This window comes from Amphiura filiformis, chromosome 7, assembly GCF_039555335.1.
Source record: "Amphiura filiformis chromosome 7, Afil_fr2py, whole genome shotgun sequence".
NCBI classification, from domain to species: Eukaryota; Metazoa; Echinodermata; class Ophiuroidea; order Amphilepidida; family Amphiuridae; genus Amphiura; species Amphiura filiformis.
The window spans coordinates 66899123-66922568 of NC_092634.1; the positions used below are offsets into that span (position 1 = coordinate 66899123).

The 23446-nt window shown below is 37.2% G+C and overlaps 1 protein-coding gene across 1 annotated transcript; it reads right to left on the reverse strand.

Moving 5' to 3' along the window:
- Positions 1-220: 220 nt before the first annotated feature.
- Positions 221-15433, reverse strand: LOC140158022 (ultra-long-chain fatty acid omega-hydroxylase-like). Its single transcript, XM_072181271.1, has 9 exons — positions 15269-15433; positions 12670-12817; positions 7885-8054; positions 7465-7592; positions 6528-6786; positions 5698-5888; positions 3190-3323; positions 2461-2608; positions 221-386 (listed from the first exon to the last, which is right to left on the reverse strand). Exons 1-9 carry the CDS (start codon positions 15431-15433, stop codon positions 221-223), a joined length of 1509 nt encoding a protein of 502 aa, XP_072037372.1.
- Positions 15434-23446: the final 8013 nt, after the last annotated feature.

A 23446-nucleotide genomic window follows, 5' to 3' on the forward strand; every position in this document is an offset into this window, starting at 1 on the left:
TTGTTTCCACCACCACGTGGTATTCTATTTATCTTGTTTCCACCACCACGTGTATTCTATTTATCTTGTTTCCACCACCACGTGTATTCTATTTATCTTGTTTCCACCACCACGTGTATTCTATTTATCTTGTTTTCACCACCACGTGTATTCTATTTATATTGTTTCCACCATCACGTGTATTCTATTTATCTGGTCTCCACCACCACGTGTATTCTATTTATATTGTTTCCACCATCACGTGTATTCCAGTTGTGCTCCTCAATACGCTATTATTAATCCTTTGAACTGGCTTGCTACTGTCAGACGCAAAACGGAAGTGACGTAGGAGCACAGCGGTAACCGTTTTCATCTCAGACATGGCAAATTGTTGTCCAATACAATTCCTGTAAAAATATATGAAAGTCTAACTATTAATATCTAACTATAATCATGCGCGAGCTATATATCTGCAAACTTTCCCATTCATTGATTTGGATATGAGAGCACCCGTATAGCAAAAGAAGCTAAAAGAGGTTGCGAGGTACAGTCTTTCACATAAACATGCCCGCGCAAAACCCACAAGGCAGCGAAATATGCTCTTTTTTACGGCACTAACATGGACTCCACCCGTTTGCAAACTTTGATATTGCCCGTAAAAATTAGTCTGAATCCAGACAAGTGAGCACAGTATTTGAATGCAATAATTTTCCTTTCAAAATCATTTTGTTATAATAATCCTTCAACCAAGATGCTTTTTGTTTATTTAGTGTTTTTTTTAGCCTGTTCTCATCACACGGTTGTTTGATGGGATCATTTATTAGTTTTTCAAACAAAATATCATGTACAACCAAATTTTAGGCTTAAACAGCAAAAAGCGATATCATGCTAATGTATTCAGATGCTTTTGAGTCATTTTCAACTTTAATTTCCTCTCTTTTACAAAATTATTCACTTTTATAGCATTTTTAAAGCTTTTTGATATAAAATGTACCTATTTATGACAAAATTGGTGACGCTATTTAGTTACTAAAAATTACTCTTTCAAGCTTTTAATACAAACAATTTCTTTTATTTTTTGATGAAATATGTTTATAAAATTTCCTTGTTGCTTGTTTCACCTATTCCAGCTGTTTTAATGGCAGCATTAATCACCTACCCCTTGCAAATAAAGAAATATGATTTAGGATAAAGAGCGCCATCTATAGTTTGCATTTAGTTAATAATGAAGCCACTTCTATATACATCAAACAACCGTGATCACAGTTAGCATGGTTAGTGGGTGATTTTTTATGTTCATTTGGTGGGTGATTTTGTTCTGTGTTCAAAAAGTATTTTGCTTTTTGTTTGCATATTAAGTATTACTTTAATCAAGTGTCCAATCTGGTCAATATGAGTCACTAAAAAGCGTGATTTTAACGCGTGATTTCAAAAAATCCCGAACTCCAGGTGGACACCACTGGAGTCCCCCTCGCATTCGCAATTAACCGACTCATAAAGTAGAACGTGTAATTCATATGACCGCATACTGTGTATTCGTACATACAAACGGCAGTAATGCAAAATGCGTAAGCAACATGGCAACCTCTCTACGCTCTAATTTTGTACTATTCATTTTCTTAAATACTCATTTATTTTAGATCCCGTAACTATTCGTTTTGATGAGATATACTGTTCATTTTGATTAGGTATATTATCACTTTGAACCCAAAATCTTATCAAAATATTCATTGTTTCCGTTTTATTTCAACAAGTAACTATTCAAATTGAAAAGATCATTATTTGACAAGATTATCAATTTCCTTTTGACAAGTTTCTGTTATGTCCCCCTCTGAGAAGGTATAACCAAGCGAGACTGACTAAGCAATAGTGTTTGTAACACCATTGTGTTTATACATTTCGTAGATCGCAGCACATAGTGACGTAGAGTGATTTTTCCGAATTTTCCGTTTCACATAGTAACTTGTAACTATTAGATACAATTTAATAGTTTGAACCTTGAACTTCAATTTCAAATGGAATCGGGCCATGAAATATAACAGCTGAGGAATATCTACTCCGACCGTTATGTGTAGCATATCCTTCAAACAAGTTTTGCTCGGAAACGTATTTTGCCCTTCCCGTACGCCACTAAGTGCTGCGACCAACGATTTGATTGAGTTTGGTGAATGACCTCGGTGAATGACCTCAACATGTCATTTTGATGAGTAATTTTGAAGAGAAATCTGATATGTCTTCATCTGAAAAATTTTCCATGTCAAATTTGACAAGTTTCTATTAAAAAAATGAGTAGATCGTTTAAAAGTGTACTGACTCCACGGTGTCATAGGTCAAACTATTATTAACCCGATGTCAATTTTAGTTCAGGTCAGGGTTATTTTTGGGACAAATCGCCAAAGGTTCGTCTTATTGTAGCCAGTAAAACAAAATTTGCCAAAAAAATTCTGGAAATTGTAAAACATTAATTTACATTTGACCTACCTTGGACCGGCAGCGAAGGGTGTAAAACCATGGGAATGCCGGTTCACGGAATTTTCCTTCGAAAATCGTTCAGGATCAAAAACCTCGGGAGTTTCCCACACGTTTGGATTACGATGAAGTCCGACTATGTTAAGATAAACACTGGTTCCTATAGAAGACACAACAATTATCGCAATAATAGAAATAGAAAAAATAACATTATTCTTAATTACCTTTAGTTATAATTATAGCCACCAATGTCTGATCCGAAGTCAAGAGACCTCAATGTTCTACCAATGAATAACTTCTCTAGAGCAGTCAAGTTAGCTCAATTGATAAGCCGTTCGCCGTTCGGTGCGAGAGGTTGCGAGTTTGAACCCTGGTGGTGGTTTAGTACAATTTCGTGAAAAAGGAACTTACTGCTAATTATATCGTTGTAACCCGTACGAAACTCGGGGAGCTGATCTTGGCTGCGAATGTCAATTGTGGAATATCTAGGGTGTGCGATCCAAGCTACAAGTCCCAAAGTTGTGGTTAACTGGTTTATGGAATGATAATGGGGCCGTAGTGGTCAGCGATAATCTGTAAAGTGTGCTGAGGCTTGTGGATCAACGTCAAGGTGTTGTGCCTGTGCATAGCGCACTATAAATGGGACTTTTGCGTAAAAAGGAGAAAAAGGAGACGTTTGGGCGTCCTTTCGTCCTCTGCTTACGGGCCTGATTTCGTGATCTCCTTGCATTATTTTCTTACCGTTTGGAATGACTCTTCCATCTGGTAATTTAATAGGCGACTTCAACAGTCTGGCAACTGCCGGCACAGGTGGGTAAAGCCTCATGCTCTCCTTGATAAACTGCGTCAAATACTCAAATTTGGACAGATCTTTCCTATTATGATTGATAAAATGAAATATTAGGATTTGCACACGATGCCAGGAGTAAAGTGTTCACATCCAATGGCGTGTATATCAGGTTTACCAAGATCTATAATTGTGTCCAGTACATGCACCCTTTACTTTGATATTTCTGTTTATTTTCTGGATAGTTTAATTTAAAATGGATACGGTTAATATACTCACCAAATCTACGAGGAGAACTCGCTCAGGTATTATGGATCAGAATTAGTTCTTCTATTGCAATTGAAGACCTGAGCTCAAGAAGACCGTAAGTCTACTTGGCCCCTCAACATGTATACACTTAAGTTACGTGTAGTTTCTTATGGTTTTATAATGTTTAATACATGTTCCAGGGTGAAAACATCATGAAAGGTTGTGAAAGATTTGTTTTGGCCCCTGAACATGTATAAAACATTACCAAACTATACGAAACTATACGAAACTTTAGTGTAGCTCTTGGTCAGAGCCCTCGGTGTACCCTTTAAGAAGATCCAGTGATCCACGAGTAAAATAAGCAAGTGACAAGTAAAGAAAATGTATAGTAAAACAAAATGAACAAGCTATGATATCACTACCAGTACTAAGCATGCTAAGGCAAAACTACATTTAGTCACCAACACAACTGTGCTCAGAAGTAACAGACCACTGCACTATCCCCTTGCCGAAGGCAACAAAGGCACGCGAGCGAAGCGAGCCAGTGGCTCACCAACATCACAACAGGGCCACACTGCAGGAAAGACCACTGATGACTCCACCCCACTAACCGCAAACGTCCACTAGCCGACGCGCCAGCGGATGATGGTTTTTCATATCTTCTTTCTATTGGGTGGAAAATAGGTCGTTTACTAGTCTGTCAGAGGGGATATGCCCTCGTTTTATCTTTTCTGTTTCTGTTTCTGTTTCCGGTTTCGGTTTCGGATCTCATTGTTATTTTGAAGTGTTAGCATGGTACGTGTGAACAATCCTTTTATTCTAGTCTTTTGTTGACTACAGAAAAGTTGAACGAAGGTAACTTCTGTTTCGGTTTCGTGAGTTATGTTAATTTCTGACATGAAAAACGTGAGATGAGAGGGTTGATGCTAATCCAGACAAAAGAAGTGTCTAAATTTTACGGTCGTAAATTCGCGATAAATTGTACGGCTTCAATTGACTTGCGTTGGGGGTATAGGTACTCCAGCCTAAGCGGGAGTAGATTGTGAAAAAAAGCCCAACGTAGAAATATACATTAACACGATTAATATAAATTAATCAATAGTAATCAGTGTTGCCAAGAATTGTTCGTGCAATCGCGCAAAAATCGGTCATATTATTATTATGTAGCGATTAAACGGAGAATTATTTTCGTCCCAAATACACCTTAAAACTTGGTAATATGCAACACCAGAGAAGTGCGTTGAAGTGAAACTAATAGGATTTCTTTCATTGGAATTGGTAATCTGATAATTGCTTCAGGCAAAATTGCCTGACTCAAATCTATTTTAAATGTATATTATTTGAGAGAGTGGAGATGATGAGACGCGGAGAGGAGAGGAGAGGAGAGGAGAGGAGAGGGGAGGAGAGGAGAGGAAGGAGAGGAGAGGAGAGGAGAGAAGAGAAGAGGAGAGGAGAGGATTTATTGAGGGTGTAACCAGCGAAAAAGTGGACCTTTTGTGATTTAAAGGGCTGATTTTCAACGTTTTTACAGAAAAAGTCGACCTTTTCATTCCGATTGGCATTTTATCACATTACATGTGAATCAGTTTACCAACATCAAAGGCCTATCGGTATTAGAGGACATTAAAGCGAGCGAAAGGGGCGCTAGACCACTAAAAACACCGGTCATCCACACACTGTGGGTGTTCCATTCTTGTCTTATCCAGCCTTTATTAACAACAGGCATGCAGGTATCTACCTATTGAAATCAGCTGATTGGTACTTCAATGAATTCAAGGAGCAGATCAATTCACATAATCCCTTGCGTTTTCGTTTCTGAACAATAGAGCTCCCGAAACAGAAAAGATGAAACGAGGGATGGCATGGTTTTTCATATCTTCTTTCTATTGGGTGGAAAATAGGTCGGCTTTGGAGCAAAGCTACTTTAGTGTATACATATTGAAGGGCCAAGTGGACTTACGGTCTTCTTGCGCTCAGATACAGCCAAGGTGACTGGTCAATACTTGTCATAGTCGTGGTTCCTCTGGGACTAATCTACGCCGAGCTTAATGTCTACACCCGGGTGGGGATGTGCGGCTGAGACTCCGAAAAAGTACCCGACTTGGAAACAAATTTTGCAAAAACAGACTCGACATTATACCGAATTTTGAACATTTTCGCAAATTTGGCTAAAAAACGATGACAATTCCCTGTTGACAATATAATAGTCTTACCATTCCAATTCATCTCTGTCATGCATCACCTCATCCACCTCTTTCCTGCATCTTTCTTGGAGTTCTGGATGATTAGCTAAGTTGTAGACAACCCAGGACAATCCAGATGCTGTGGTATCATGACCTTCAAACATAAATGTATCCACTTCATCGCGTATTTCCTGATCGCTCAAACCTACGCCATCTTCGTCCTTTATATGAGAGGAACAGAGAAAATACTAAGGAAACATCTTTGTTATTGGTTACATTGTATAATTACATGATACATGAGCTTTTAAATCCCCTTCAGGCCTATACTGATTATTCACGATTGTTTGATGGCATGTAGAACTGTATTCGTTTTTAAACAAAGTTGAACACTGATGGCGCTACTTATCTTAAATCTTATTTGCATCTTTACAAGCGGTAGACACTTGATTATATGGCATTAGACATAATAAAAATGATTAAGGACATTTTCAAACTACTTTTAATCATGAAATGAATGGAATCGTTTAATTTTATTGGGCTAAATTAAATTAAAAACATATGTAAATAGAGTCCTCAATTTGCACACAAAATACACAGTTATTGCCACAAAAGGTAGAAAGAGATTAAATTGGATTTAAAAAAAGAAAATCTAAGTTAGAAATCGCTGTATATTTAGTTTGATAGTGTTGGTATTGTAAGAGTCTAGATTTGAAAATTATGTAATTCTTACCACGTCTGCGATTGGCGCAATACATGATATAGCTCTCTTTTTAACCAATCAAAATGGTTTTGAGAGGATAATATTATGACTGGCCGGTGATGCCCATTAAAGCCTAAAAAACCCGTAAAATTTAGTGTACCTTTGCTTTAAGTAGTATATCCAGAAAAGGCATCAATCGGTCCTTCTTTGACGTGGCACTTTGAGATTGAGAAATATGTTGTTTTCTCTCGTTGATAACTCTCCGCGTGAATTCGTGGGCTACCGTAATTGCTTCACGGTTAGTAGCACCATCTGAACTTAAAGCGTAAATAGTGTCAGATTGGTAGGCAAGAGTTGCAAAACGTAATACATTTTGCTTTGTTAAAACGGATGTTGCGTTGACATATGGATGCTTCGTTCTAAAACAAAAGATGAAGTATAAAACATTAAGAGTAGAGAAAGAGTAAGAGCAAAGAATTTGAAGAATCCTAATAGTACTTGTTCAGGGAGCTCATCATATGACGTCATTTTTAGCAATGATAACGTGTGCTTAAGGTGGCACGCAGGATCACTAATTATCCATTTTTTTCGCCTCATAACTCGAAAACTATTTATGGAAAGTATATAAAAGTATACATTTTTTAAATGGAAATGAGCTCATAAATCTCAATCAGCAATCCGCACCCGGCCCGAACAGTTTACCACGTGTGCGTCTCTTTGGTAGCTGTACGCCGCATACGCGATACGCGAACGCGATCTATTGCGGAAAAACAATGATTTACTTGCTTTTGTATTTTGACGATTTTAAAAAAGGAAAACGGGTCTTGAAATAGCTTTTCTTATGGTTTAAATTTTAAGATTTCTTTAAAATTTATTTAATGACAAGATAAAATATAGTTTAAAGATGACATTAGTGATGAAAACTCTTTTTTGGTCATGTAACACTACAGCGATCCTGCGTGCCTCCTTAAAGAACAGTAGAGGGCAGACTTACACAAATCAGGAACGATTGGTTGGATTAGGGCCAATAGGCACCTACCATAACGATGCTCACAACATATCTGTAAATTATTGCTAATAAAAGAACTTTGTTGTACCCTTTTTGCAGAATATCTTCTTCAACTCCCATGACGCATTTCATGAGACTATCAAGTGTTGTCAGGCTTATATCTTGCATGACTTCTATCGAGCATGCGCCGTTTTTGCACACATCTCTCCACTTTTTCTGTACAGGGAAACAAGACGGTAAACAGAAAAACCCATAATGCACGATCTTATAATATGAAATTGGTTAATGTTTTTTCAAACCTGATTTTTGGCATATTTATAATGGTAACATATGTTCCAACAAACACCGAACTTTGGGATGATTGTCATTTTTTTATTATCATTTATCATTTATCATTTTTATTATTATTATTATTATTATTATTATTATTATTATTATTATTATTATTATTAATGGAAAAGCTTACATTTTTGACAAAACAGAAAGATGTAAAAAATATAATACTCACGGCTAAAGTATTTGTGGAGTCAACATATTTGTTCACGTAAGGTCTCAAAATATCAAAATGGAAAGCTGGTGTCAATAGTCGCCTGTTTCGTGCCCACTTCCGACCGGTTGATAGCAATAACCCATTTCCTAACCACGGTTCTAAAGGATGGTAGGTATAATCTTTTGGCTCTGTAAACAAACGGAGTTGTAAAACAAGAAGAGGATTTTAAAATAACAAGTATCCAGGAAGGTGAAAGTGCAATGGGAAGGCAATAGGGGAGGAGAAAATGAAATGGGGTGGGGGCTTCAAATTAAATGGCTTTTCCAGTTACCTACCATGCTGACGAAACTACAGGGTGTCCCAGAAAAAATTACCGGGCGAATGAATTTAGACGTAAGTCAAGACATAGACACCAGAATCCAAAAATAAAAAAATCAGCGTGTAGCCCAACTTATTTTGCATCTTATACCCTAATTTTACTTGAATCGGTTGACTGATTGCGAAGAAATGAGCGATTACATAACGCATGCCTTAATTCACTTCATTCCAAGTTTGAAAGAAAGATCATTCAACACAATGCGCACTAGTGGTTAACTGTCAATCTGCTTCATATTTTGAAATCCTTTTCGTTCTTTTTAAATAATCTTTCTTGCAAAACATTTAATTAGGTTGTGTTCAAATTTGAAAATCTCCACGATATTGAAAATGAAAGCTTACATCTCAGATGATGCTCAGTACTTCTCAATATCTTTTTTCGTTAATATTGATATAAATGTTGCGTAAAGAATTATTGCATACAGAATTCCAGCTGGCTTAAAATCTTTCTCACACAGATTAATGTTTTTGGAATATTTCCACGAAATTGTAATGCAAAGTTTAAATCTTTTTAAGCTTCAACATTATTGTCGCATGGTATCAAAAATCACACGCAAAGCTGTAAGCACTTGATCATTGTCTTTCTTGGCTCAAATGTTCTTTGGAGAGTTAAAATATAATATATTTGCACAACCTAAAAAAAACTAAAAAAAGCTTCCAATTGCAGAAATCAAAGTTTTTATTCGTCTTCAGTGAAAGCATGAATAGCATAACACCGTCGGATTATAAAATAGATAATGTGGACTAAATTTAATGAGATACACAAACTTTAGGAAGCGGTGAGCGAGTATGAAAAAAAGTGCCTGTTGGTCAAACTTGGAATGAACTGCATTGATGCGAGCATTATGTAATCGTTAATTTCTTTGCAACCAGTAAACCGAATCAAATAAAATTTTCGTATGTGATGCACAATAGAATAGGCTATACGCTACATTTTAATTTTTTTGATTCTGATGTCTATTTCTCGACTTACATTCGGTTTTATTTATACGGTAATTTTTTCTGGGACACCCTGTACAAGGTCAATATAGATGGTTAGCAAATTGAGTTCATTGTCGAACTTCAACGGTTTAGAATAACATAATTTTGCTTTGACTACACATAAAACTCGTATATGTTTAGAATTTAAAAATCCATGACGTGTAAATCCAATAGCGACGTAAAGAATAATGATGTCGCCTCCGACCCCAGCTGTTTCAATCAATGTGTAATGGAACAAGTGAGTCCGAAGTCCATTGGCTCTATAGAGGCTAGCCCTAGAACTCTGGCCATAGTATCCGTTTTTACTTCCACTAGGGCCAGAGGCACTTACATTGAAAAATTTGTTGGAGATGCTTGAACGATCCAGTACAAAAAATCAATGCTTGATCGAACCAATACAATTGTGTGTCAGGTCACTAATTAACATGATAAAACCCACTTGAGAACACACAATCGCCAGTCATTTCTAAAGACGCATTTATACTCAATCGCTTTTGCAGAAATCTGAATCGCACGCATGATCAGTGTACTAAATCGCCGTCGTATTTGCCTGCTGAACATGCGCATGAATCGCTGTTTTTCAAAAGCGACACGTAGGCCTATATTGACACCCTCTGTCGGTCAAGGATTCAGTCTGATGATGAGGAACCCATGGGTATAAACACAGCTTTACACAATGACTAATTTACATAGGCACAAAAGACCGTGTTCATGTACCGTTACTCAGCCAAACATGGCAGAGTAGGTCCCGGATGACGGTACATGTTCCTATCTCCTCAACGTTATACCTTTCCAACAAGGAAAGAGATACGAAAAGCGAACGTCTAATAGAGGCCTTGCATGTGACGTATCATCCCGTAAATATGGCTACTCAAATGCATTCAACAAAAGCATGATTGCAATCTACCGTGACAGTTCGTCTCACAGTCTCACACACATAACCCTGCACTACGATCAAATAGGTTGATGACAACATTTGATTGAATGGACTGCACTCCGCCATAACTACGGTGAAGGACACCGGTTCAAATCCTTTGTTTGGAGCCAATCGATAAAAGAATGCAGGGCCTCTATACTACTGAAACCAAACGCTGCACATGGTATTCGCGGTAGAAGTAGTAATTTAACAGGATTAATTACCTTAGCGATCACTAGACGTACCATATCGTCATCATCCCTATATCTTCGTGTCAAAAATTGCCGTGATAGTACAGCGAATCATCTCGTTTTTCAACAGCTACGCATGGCGATTTTGTTCGAGATAGGCCGAGCGACTCAGGCTAAGCATACCATGACTATCATATGAGATACCACAGAGTTTCAATATTCTATACATTATTACGATTTGTGCATGCTCTAGTACCCCATATGATGTTGCTATTACAAGAAAAATCGATTTGTTTTCAGGTAAAACCCAGGTTTTGTTTTCCAGTACACTAACTTGAAATGCAATACACTAATTAGCGGCGACTGCTGTTTGTTGTGTATATATTTTACTGCATTTTATCCGTAAAGATTTTAAATCGCCGTAAAATTGTGATATATTTAATTTTGAGAATTACAATTATACTTTATTGGTATAAAGGAACACTTTTAGCCCATTCAGTTAAGATCCAGGTGCTTGTATAGGTTATTCAATCACAAGTCCTATATGTATAACACAATGCATATGTAAACTTTCTTTATCTGTGTCAATAATAGAATATTGATTTCAACGGAGTATGGAGCTGTATGGAAAAAAATATTTAAAATACAGGGAGTTGACACTGTGCGTACGCAGCGCTGTAACTCTTCTTCGCACCAGTGATTATCAAAAAATAAGCATATTAAGACCTGGATCGTAATTGTATAGAAATTTCACTGACATTATGCAAATTCCTTGTACGTTTCACTCGCACCTATACGATTAGTGTCTTTGAAAAGAGCGGTATTGTAGTCAATCTATGATTGCACACGTACATATACATGACCAACGCTCTGCAGGGTCTATTGTTCTATTGTTTCCGATTAGAGCGCTGACATATTGGAAAATGTTGCCAATCAATATTCATGAGAGTGTACATTCAACGTCCAGTTTTCGAAATTGGGTGACTTGTGTTTGGCAGGTGTGAAATACATCTGACTGGGCGTTTTAATTAGGTAACGAATAAAGGCATTGTACATCATCGAATGGCTGCCCAGTGCTGTTATGTGTTTAGTTATTATATAGGCCTAATAATAATTATTTAATGTATTCATCATTCCTTTCTTTTCCCTTCTCTTTACTTATTCTTTCCTATGCCTACACTTTATCACTCCCTCGCTCTCCTTGTCTCCTCTCACCCTCCCTCTCTCATTCCCATCATTTTCCTTATAATATTATTTTTATCTATTTTCTTTATTAGGCCTATATCTTTTCATTTCTCCCTCTCTCCAGCCCTCTCTCATTATCCATATCCCCTCCTCCCCTCTTCCTCCCTCCTCCCCTCCCAAGACTTCTCACATGGGTGAATCTGCCCCTTCCCAACCCCCTCCCCTCTTTGGGTAGGCCATTATTTCTATACCAATCTCCTTCTTAAAATAAAATTAAATGGAAATTTCTTAAAAACAACCTTTATAGGCCTATACTTATACTTGCTTGTATACGTATAGCGATTACCATTATAGTGTAATATAGATATGTGGAAATGGCAGCCTTCATATATTCTAATGTGTAATCGATCAGCAAGAGCATTCAATTTATTTAAATGAAGCGTGGGTGGTAAAGATGATTGCATGGACAGCTAAAGCCTCCTTCATAGACTTCAGACCACACAAGCACACATTTGGGATACGTGGGTACAATGGTACCACTTTACACATGACTGCCCTTACACATGACTGTATTGTGGTCACTTACCTGTTGTGTATAGCGTAAATATGATGCCGGATCAGAGACCGATTTAATGGCGGAACCCCTTTGTTTTAGCCTGTCGCAACTTCTAATCGGCATCAAACAAACAAAGCATTATATAATCTATTGCGACTCTATTTCTATTGAAAGCTCTTTGTACATGACATGTATTGAGTGCGGCCTACTTATAGTACATTGCAATACATTCAAAAATTATTTTCGCCTATCGTTATGGTAATTAATCCTGCTACATCACCATGGAATAATTGATGTACATCACTAAGGCGAATAACAATCACTTCTTGTACAGTGTGTGTAGTTTAGCTTGCAAGAGCATTTGCTGCGATTTTTTGTTTGCTCTTGGAAGACCAAAGGGGGCGGGCATCTTTAAGAATATAAATTCAGGTTTATTTTTATCGTATGAATACCACCGCCACTACAAACGATTCAGTGGCTTAGAGTCAGGGGGCTTGCTGCTTGTTCCCCTCTTCCGGCCCAGTGCCACCTATCATGGTCGCTGCCCCTTTCCTCTTTTATGATGACTCATGCTACCCCACTGAAACGACTCCATTTACCTGTAGTATTGAATACGGCCTTGATGGTATCTGGATGATAGACAACGACTGCTGGCAGAAATGGGGTGACCCAAAACTGCATAGCTTTCTCATTATTCTCATATATATTCTCAAAGGTCCATAGCATTCCATGTGCGCCTTCCAAAAACTGGAGGATTAAAAGCGATTTGAACATTGTTTAGAATGCTGATCTAGTATCAAACAAAGTATTGAATGGGTTATTGCAGTTGAAAACCATGATACATCCCTATGAAATACGTAACCTTTATCTTAAGGGATCTGGAATGAGTTAAGGGGTGGGGTATGAACGTTTGGACAGTATTTATTGTGGGACATGAGAGCACATCAGACATATCGAATTGCATTCTGAATACGAAGAATGTCTTTCTGATATCAAATAATTTTCATTTTTGAAATTCACGATATAATACAAATTTTATGACAAATTATTAAAATTTGATATTTTTCACATTTTGATATATAACAGTCCTCGAAGTAAATTTTATAAATCTAATGACATATTCTTAAAGTGTATGTAGCTGGGAGGAAAAGCCGACGATCAATTGAAAATGTTGACCTTTCATATTGAAGATAATGGATTTTTTCCCCCAAAAGACCATTTTTTTTTGGTGTTTTGGGAAAAAAAATCCATATCTTTAATACGAAAGGTCAAAATTTTCAATTGATCGTCGGCTTTTCATCCCACCTACTTGATACACCTTAAGTATAAATCATCATATTTATAAAGTTTACTTCGAATACTGTTAAATATCAAAAATATCAATTTTTAATCATTTGCCATAAAATGTGTATTATATTGCGAATTTCAAAAATCTAAATTATTTGTGACCCGGCAGCACAAACGAGCCGTAAATTCCCTAAATTGTATTCTTAGTTACGGTGTAAAATGTGTACGAAGGTCGTATTCATCGGTCACTTAAGCTGGCGCGACATCTGTCTTATTTTGATAGTCACAACACCAATCAATAATCCTATTATTGAAGTGGATAATAAGCTTCTACCTTAGATGGCTATAGGACTTTTAATAGCTCTGGTCTTTGTTTGCTTTAGCTAAATCCTTTTCAAGTGGTGGGTTACCAGGCATTGTATTTTGTATAGGTATGCATAACCAACAATTAACAATGAGAGAACCTTCTTAAACCTCGTTGACTTGGGGATGATTTGAAATGACCGCCAATTATGACTGTTTGATATTTATTGCCAGCAATGTGGAAAAAGAGACACACGTAGAAATGAAAAAAGCTATAATTTTGTTGAAGGAGCAAAGTTTAACAAACCATAACCCCGCTTCTGGATATCGTTTGAAGTCAAATTATATACCATTTTTAAGTTTATGATGTTTATTTTTTAAACACGAAATAAAACAAAATTGATCGGGGGAGGAATTTACGGCTCATTCGCCGTGGACGGTCACATTTGATATCAGAAGGACATTCTTCGTATTCAGAATGCAATTCGATATGTCTGATGTGCTCTAATGTCCCACAATAAATACTGTCCAAACGTTCATACCCCACCCCTTAAGGATGTAGATTTCAAATGATGTCACCCATTCAGGTAACCCAATTTGAAATTCACGCTGCCTTCTGTTGAGGATTAAGGTCATGTCTTTGATAGAGGGTTAAGAATTTTAACTGGAATAGCCCACTATGTTATTTTATTAATATCTGTGTAATAAAGATTTAATTGTAAAATAACATAACATACTATAAGACTGTAACATGAAGTATCAAGAATTCTATGATTATAAATACGCATGTGATTTGATTTGATTTGTTCTGGTTTTGACAATCCTGGATAACCCAGGAAAGCCTCTATTGAAGCTTATTTCCATTGGGGTCCATTTGAACATCGGGACGGGTTGGTTACAGTCAGGGGTTAACACCCTACTGTTTGTCTGCGAAATACAGATATGGCTTTCTGAACACGGGACCGACGGCTTAACGTCCCCTCCGAAGGACGGAGTACTTTCATGATTCGTTTACGCAATTCTAAATGAACTATGGAGAGAGCGGAAGTCTGAATTTAAATGTCTGCAAATTTGTCTATTTGTTTAACTTTGTGATATTGTTGTAAACGTTTCAGTCGATAAATATTTTTCCGTCGGCAAATACTTTCAAAATGTTGTTTTTGATAACATATTACAAATTCGGAATCCCCCCATGTGTAATAATTTTGCAATTCAACTAATACTTAAATTTGATGATATTTATCTGAGTTCCTATCCATGTCTACGGCATGAAGACTTGGTCACGCTTGATGGTCTTGGTATGTCATGCCCATGGGTCAAGTGCGTATTTATAAATACGTATTTATAACTATAGTCGAAGCATGCTGTAGAATGTCGTAAACGTGCTACAGGCGATTACAGTGTCATTAGAGGAATGAAGTTGCAGCTGTACATCACAGTGAAAGAAAATTGCAAGACCTCTCCAATCAATCAGACATTGAAGGTTGTAAATAATCAGACAGGATAGATAGAGCAAGGCAAACAACAGTTAGGTTAGAAAGAGCGACGATGGTCCTACATTGTACTTTGATCACATAGGCATTTATACAATGTGATGTGTTTACTTACAGCTTTACCGTGTCCAAGAAAGAATAATCCACGAGAATGCTCGGGAAAATCTTTCAATTTATGTTGAAATGACCATCTTGTCCGCATGAGTAATATAAACTTCACAAGCAATGATATAATTGCTAACACACCAAACGTTGATAGTATATCCAATATTGTAGCCATCTTTAAATTAACACGTAAAAGTAAAAAATTAGCAGTAAATAGTCAGTTCTGCCCTACCGTGTTCTGCGATAAGGACAATTCACGGAGCCCAGTTTATCTAAATAGTAAAGTTTATCTTACGCAAACAGCAGGCGTCGAGACAAAAGTACACAAACCCATGGTCGAGTTCAATTGTCTTGACACATGCATTGGTGCAACTTTATCATCCATCATACACATAACAAGTTTCATTATAAACAGTTAACCCCATGAAAACTACCTACTGATTGGCCAAAAAGAAGTTTTCATTATCAATAAGACCAATCAGCAACATTGTTAGAATAATTTCACCATGCAAACAAAATGGGGTGAATTATTTGCAAAGCTCCATTCTGATTGGTGATTTAAAGTCATAATGTACGGTCTTATAATATGAATTTGGTTAATGTTTTTCAAACCTGATTTTTTGGCATATTTTACACATGTCACAACTTGCACCTAAATGGAATCAGCCAAATTTGTTGTGTTTGTAGGTAAACAGAGCAAAGTTTGACATAAAGTCATAATTCAAAGAATTATGACTTTATGTCCTCCCATAGAACTGCGTGTTAACGGCCAAAATAAACAAGCAGTGTTTCTTTCACTTTACCTCATTATTTCAGCTCAAAATGGACAGAAACCATTCCCGATAATTATTACTATAGTATTATTTCAGCATTTTGAGTATGCGCTTCAATGGAAAAGATTCAAGTTTTGAAACATTTTCTCAAAATATCAAGAGCTATCTTAAGAAAATACTGAATCAATACTAGGCTTGTTTGTACTCATTATAATGCATTTTTCATGCTGATCCCAAATATGGTCATGAAAATTTTAATTTCTGAAAGTTTTGAAAAATTGAAACTTGTCGTCTGCAGTCGACACCCGCGTGAAGAGAGTTAAGCCTTTAAGTGAAGACATCATGTAATTGACCAATCAGAGGCAATGTTAGATCGGCAGGTGCTCAGAGAGTTAATATAAATGTTTCCTAATTTCACAGCAACAATTAAGCGGGCGTAACGGAGTTGGTTTAGGTATTGATTTTGTTCAAATCTACGTACAATGTCAAATTTATGACAAAAAAAACCCAGTTCAGCGAAAATATGATTTATTAGCATAATTAGCTAGCTAGTACATGTTGCATTGCATTGTGGTCCAAAGCCGCCAATCCAGCGAACGTGTGCCGTATTGAACTTTATTTTATCGTTTATAGAAGAAATAGTGATTCTATGTCAATTTTATATTGCATGTTATAGAAGCGTGCACTTAGCAGGAATAAGTATACAGAAGCCACAAATCCAACGATTTCTTTGCAAAATACGTAGATTTGGAAATCAGATTCCAGGAGGTTAATATGAAAAATATGATCTATCATATGATACCAAAACCTCATCAACGACGAGGTAAGTTGTGCGATGATTTTAATCATGGATACATCATTGTCGGAACTACCCAGTAACCAATTTTGTTAACTGGAATGTGTAACAATTATTATTACCATGATTACCTCGGAATGAGCAGCATTCAAGTTATTACTTTGATGAAGCCTCTACCAGATAACCACAATAATGGGATATATAAATAAGAATATATATATATATATATAGCTCTTTAACTCACCATGTTCACAGCATTATCTTTATTGAGGCTCCGGAGGTGAGTGTTTCCAGGCAGAACCTCATGTATTTTTACTGTAAAAATACTGGTTGCATGCCTCGAAACATAACTGGTTACCTCGATCTTACTGGCCTAACTACTGGTCTAACATCACTGTGTATGCTCATACGTGTTGGTAGATAATCAAGCAAAGTAGATTTAAACTGAAGACCTGAGCGCAAGAAGACCGTAAGTCCACTTGGCCCCTCAACATGTATACACTAAAAATGCGTATAGTTTTATATAGTTTGGTAATGTTTTATACATGTTCAGGAGCCAAAACAAATCTTTCACAACCTTTCATGATGTTTTCACCCTGGAACATGTATTTTAATGTTTAAAAACATTATAAAACCCTAAGAAACTATACGTAACTTTAGTGTATACATGTTGAGGGGCCAATTGGACTTACGGTCTTCTTGCGCTCAGGTCTTCAACTGTAATTCAACACAAACATATATTGAGATAGCTACCTCAATATTTCGATGTGTACAACACACATCCTCATCAGGAGGGCTCCAATAATGAACTAATGGAGAATGAACTCTACCGCAACAGTGCCTACCTCAACAGTCATTTTGCCATTATTTGTAGCCCAAGGAGAGTTTTATCAACTGCGAGTCCAGTTATCGCAAACCTGTTCATGGAGTGTTTTGAAACTGAAACGCTTAAAAACTTCATTATTAAACCTAAGAACTGGTTACGTTATGTGGATGACACATTTGTGATATTACGTAAAGCAGCGGCAGAACATTTCTTCCAATTCATCAACGCCCAAAACCCACATATCAAATCCACGTGTGAGCCAGAAGCAAACGGACATCTTGCCTTTCTTGATACAAAAATCACTAGGAGAGAAAGTGGTTCACTGGACATCACAATTTAGCGAAAAACCTACACACACCAACAAATATCTTCACTTCAACTCTCATCATCCGATCTCTTATAAACTTAGTGTCATAAGAACTCTCACTCACAGAACTAATACCGCTGTCACCGATCCCGAAGAAAGGGAAAAGGAAATTGAACATCATAAAGGGTGTGCTTGGAAAATGTGGGTACCGCCAGTGGACTTTCGACATTTCCACCAGTCGAAATAAGCCCCCCACTCAAAATTCCAACCTTCCGGCACCAACATCTGACCTCCCTCAACCAAGCAACAAGACTTTCATCACCCTACCCTTTCTGGAGGGCATCTTGCAAAAACTTCAGCGTATATTCAAAACCTACGGGGTAGCCACCAGGTTCAAACCCCACACGACTCTTCGCAAAATCCTTGTATCAACTAAGGATCCAGTTCCAATTGAAAAGCGCTGTGGTTGCATATACCAGATCAACTGCACCGAATGCACAAAATCTTACATCGGACAGACTGGAAGACAACTGGAACAGAGACTTAAAGAACATAAGTCCACTGCCCCCCCCCCCCTCCCCAGCAGGACACCATCTGCCGTGTCTGAACACAGTACTGATACCAATCACCAAATTGACTGGGATAATGTCAAGATTTTGAATCGTGAAGACAGAGAATACCTCCGCCTGGTGCGGGAGGCCCTTCAAATCAGAAAGCACGCTCAACCGTGATCAAGGACTTGATCAAAGGTCGAGAGCAGGACATTCAACTCCATCAGTACTGTTCTAATGTTAGTGATGTATTTAATTTTAGGGGCGGCTCAAGTGCAGTACCAAGAGAAGGTTGAGATGGTGAGCAATAGAATCCATAAAAATGTTAATTGAATTTTTAAAAATGATCACGAATGAACAACAGCGCCATCATATTCGACGTAATTTATTTCAAAACGACGGATTATTATTAATCATTTCACACTAATTCAAAATTGATTAAAACGGTATGGCATGTTTAATGCTATACCTTTATAAGATTGAATAACAATTATTGCTACTTCCAACCGATTAACGACTCTTTCGAATATTGTAACGTTACTATTATACTGATTGATAATATTTGCGCAAAATATTACGTACGTTTCAATTCAATACATGTATAACTATAAGATTTATGTTCAATAGTAGAGAAAAGCGCAATTTTTATTACCGCACGCTCAAACTTGTAATAAAATACATTTCTATTAAATGTAATAAAAGCAATACTCTGGCGCAAAAAGGTATATAAATAATGATGTTGGATCATTTTTTAATATTTTCAACTTAAAACTTCAACACGACGTTAGAAGACGTAACAGGAAGTCTCAATCTACTAACATGACTGTGATGATGACATCTTCATCTTTGCAAAGTCACACATCCTCGTCAATATTTGACGTTTGTCAAGAAGATATGAAGCTTTTAGATTTGAGATCTGTTCCACTCGACATCGTTCAGTCTCAATACTTCTACCATTCTTTGGAGAAAGCATTCATTTTGATACTTTCCCCGATCCTGATGGTATTTGGTCTGATTGGCAACGCTGCTTTTTTGGTCATCGTTGCCAAAGTTCCAGATATGCGTACGTTTACAAATGCATTTCTGGCCAACTTGGCAATCTGTGATATTACTTTTATTTTGACGTCGGTTTACAACATTTTAGGTGTCTATATCTATTCACCACATATCGAATCGGATCCTTATAATTCGAGTGTTGGTTGCGTAATTGTCTTTGGCCTTTCATACGTTACTCACTACACGTCTACCTGCCTCGTTGTTTTCATGAGTTTAGAAAGGTATTTCGGAATCTGCAGACCATTGCAACATCGTCATCTTGTGACAGCCCGTCTTATCCGCAATCTTATTGTATCAGCATGGCTCATCGGGTTTGTCTTTTCTTTCTTGATTGTTCCTCGTCTCGGTAAACTCTATAAGATTTGTATAATCTGGCCCGAAGACGAGTTATACTTGAACATGCCTAGAGTGATCGGAGCATGCGAGCCAGTACATCCAATTTTCGAATCGATTCCCTTTATAGTTCAAGCGGTGCCATTTTTCTCGCCACTTTTATAACTATTTTCATCTACGCCTCTATCATCAAGAAGATGCACTCACGAGTAAAGAGCAAATCTTCAAGCAACAACACTACGATAACTCTGCGAGAAATCGACGCAAGAAGAATGCGCAACCATGTAGCCCGGCTTTTAATCATTACTGGCTCTGTGTTCATTCTCTGCTATTTACCGTATTATATTGTCGGACTGAATGATGCGATTCTCGAAATGTCTGAAATGAAGATTGGTTTTCAGACGGAAAACATGGCCCTCTTATTCCTGATAGCCAGATTGTTAATAACAATCAACGCAGTCGTGAATCCGATTTTATATAGCGTCAGCAACGCGCGCTATCGAAAGGCATTCGCGTCCGTATTTTGCTGTCATCAAATTCGTAATTGGAGCCCGTCTTCGTTGATCCAGACAAACACATCTACTGTATCTTAATCGGTATCCCATCGTTGATTGGACATTTTGAAACATTTTGAGAAAATTGGTATTAGTTTGCTATGTTCTACTCTATATATTCACTAAAAAACCATGCCTCAAAGTAGCTTAAGTTGTAAAATATTAATTAATTTAGTTATGTCGTATTTGCAAACCTTGAAATGTCTGTATCACATAACGACGTATTTGCCGATCATCTATACTGCGTAAGCCCAGTATATCGTAACTGCAATTTGAAGAATTTGCCGTTTCACATAGTGACGTATTTGCGCACCTTTGTCATTGCAGGGTAAAATTGCTGTTTTGTCCATTTTACATGACGTATTTGCGCAACTGTTTCAGATAATGACGTATTTTATTTTATTTAATATTGATTTTTGCAGAATTTATGCTCTGATAGTGATAAGTGAATTTCATTAAAAATATGGAATATTCGCATTACTTTTAACCAGGTTTTAATCGACAATAATGTTTTCATCAAGATTATGCAGCAAATGAAAATCGCTCAATTTTAAAGTTCGATTTTCTCGAAATGCGTATTTTGCAATACGGCCGACAATTAAACATGATTTTCCACAAGTTACAACTGTTTGTACCGGGGCGTGCCTGTTGTCAAGTCGATGACAACCTTGAATAATATTGCAGAATTGTTACACAATACGACGTCACTCATGACAGAGTCAACCAATTCGCATGATAATACAATAAAACAGGTGATTATTATATTCTTTATGCAAATCACACAGTATGGCTTTAATTTCCGTTTTGATCAAAAACACTGCCTTTAGAATCAAGCAACAGGGCCAGGGGTCCAACGGGTTTGTTGCCGGATTTACATGTTGTCGAGCTTTCGTAAGGTATGACTCTGACTTCTTCAAATGTGAATCGGCAGTGCATCCCACACCGTCATCATCCCTATATCTTCATGTTAAAAATTGCCGTGATAGTACGATGAATCCTCACGTTTTTCAACAACTACGCATGGTGATTTTATTCGAGATAGGCCGTGCAACTCAGGCTAAGCGTACAATTTGAGATTTTGAGCGCCTGCCACACTGTTTCTATTCTATGTTTTACGATTTTCGCATGATCAATATATGGCTGGCCGTAACCGCCACAACGTGGAGCTTCTACGCGTAGCTTACTTTTCGCTTCGCGGAGCTAAATTGACCAATCATGTTAGATCTTTTCATTACGCGGAGCCAGTGGATGCATCCTCGTTCCAGAGAGAGAAAACTCTTGCCAAAATTAATGTTTACTATGGGGATTTTAAATGAATCGATTGTAAATAAACCACGACCAGTTGTACAGGATCAATACCATTGTTTGATTAGTGTATAGTCAATGTTACCTTGCATGCATGTGTCATGTGTGTGGCGTGTTAGTTTGTTTGTTTGTCTACTGTGTCAGGCCAGGATCAATGACACCCACGGTACTGATACTCTCATACTATCACGGTGAGCATATTGTTGAATGTTGTTGACTTAAAAATAATCATGATGCAGTCATGTCTACAGTAGAACTCACCACGACCTTTGAAGGACTTAAACCCTATTAAAAGCTATTAAACCAAGATAACACTCAATGAAAACGGCTCAACTATGTTACATCAGATCTTCTCTGGTTAAATACACACTGCACTTGTGTCTGTTTTACCTGTGCAATGAGCAATGAGCTGGTATTATAGTTTCAGTTGGGTGAACGATTATAAGGCGAACGCAAGGTAACAATACTGTGGGCTTTTGTTTACGAAATGAGACAATAGTCTGCTTATTGTTAACCAGCGTTCTTGAAAATGAGAAGCTTAATGACTTAACACGGTTTAGAAATAATTTCTTCATATTTTTGGTACAAAAGTACCAATATTTCCAAACACCTAAATTAGCTAAAATTTAGGACATGTTACAAAACTATATTTTCTAGAATTTCAGAGAATACTTTAAATATTGGTCGGTTATTTTTTACACAGTAGTGACGTCAACTAGGCAATGGCCTATACTTCTAACATACACTATTTGTAGAGGTCACGCGTCAATGGTGAGCGCACTGAGTATTGTGTATAGGAAAACGGACAGTAACTACAGTATGTATGGCCTACTACTAGTATATATAAAGTAAATCCGAACTGGTTTGCAGTTTGCTGAAGGTCGAATTCCGCAGGGACACCGCGCAAGTTATACAAATTAGCTCCCGGCGATACACTGCAGATCGCAGAACTGTGTGCATAGTTTACCACCACTCTGCCTAGCTATATAGTTATGTACAATACTGTATGAGTTTCTTATGAGTGCATGTCCATCTTAATAATAAGTCAGTTCGTACTTTTCATAAACTACTTTTTGAATCATAACTTTCGTGACCGAGGATATCTTGCAACTACGTGACGCTCGCCTGGCAAATTCTTAATGAATAAATTCGCTTCACGTAATGAGTAAGTCGTACCGGTACTTAATTAGTCAGTTTTACCTCCGAGTAATGAAAAACTCTAACATGATCATGATTGGTCAATTTGGCTCCACGGAGCAAAAAGTCAGCTACGCGTATATCCAGCTCCACGTTGTGGCGGTTGCGGCCTACCATATCAGTATCCCATATGATATTTCTATTGCAAGAAAATTTTATTTGTTGTCAGGTTTTATCTTAAATACACTAACTGGAAATTAAATACACTAATTAGTGAGGACCGGTATTTTGCTGTGGATATGTTTAACTGCAATTTGCGGGTAAAAATTTGAAATCCTGAGTAAAAATTTTGATCATATTCAACTCTTTGAGAAAAAATTTATATAAAAGAATGCATGTAAAATCCAGCTGCAATACAATGTACATTATTGACACACTATCACCCTCTTTATCTACGGCAATAATAGAATATCGATTTCAATCGAATTGAATACGATGCTCAGTTTTGAGTTTGTAGTTGACTACTAAGCGACCTAAGCGATCGATTGCT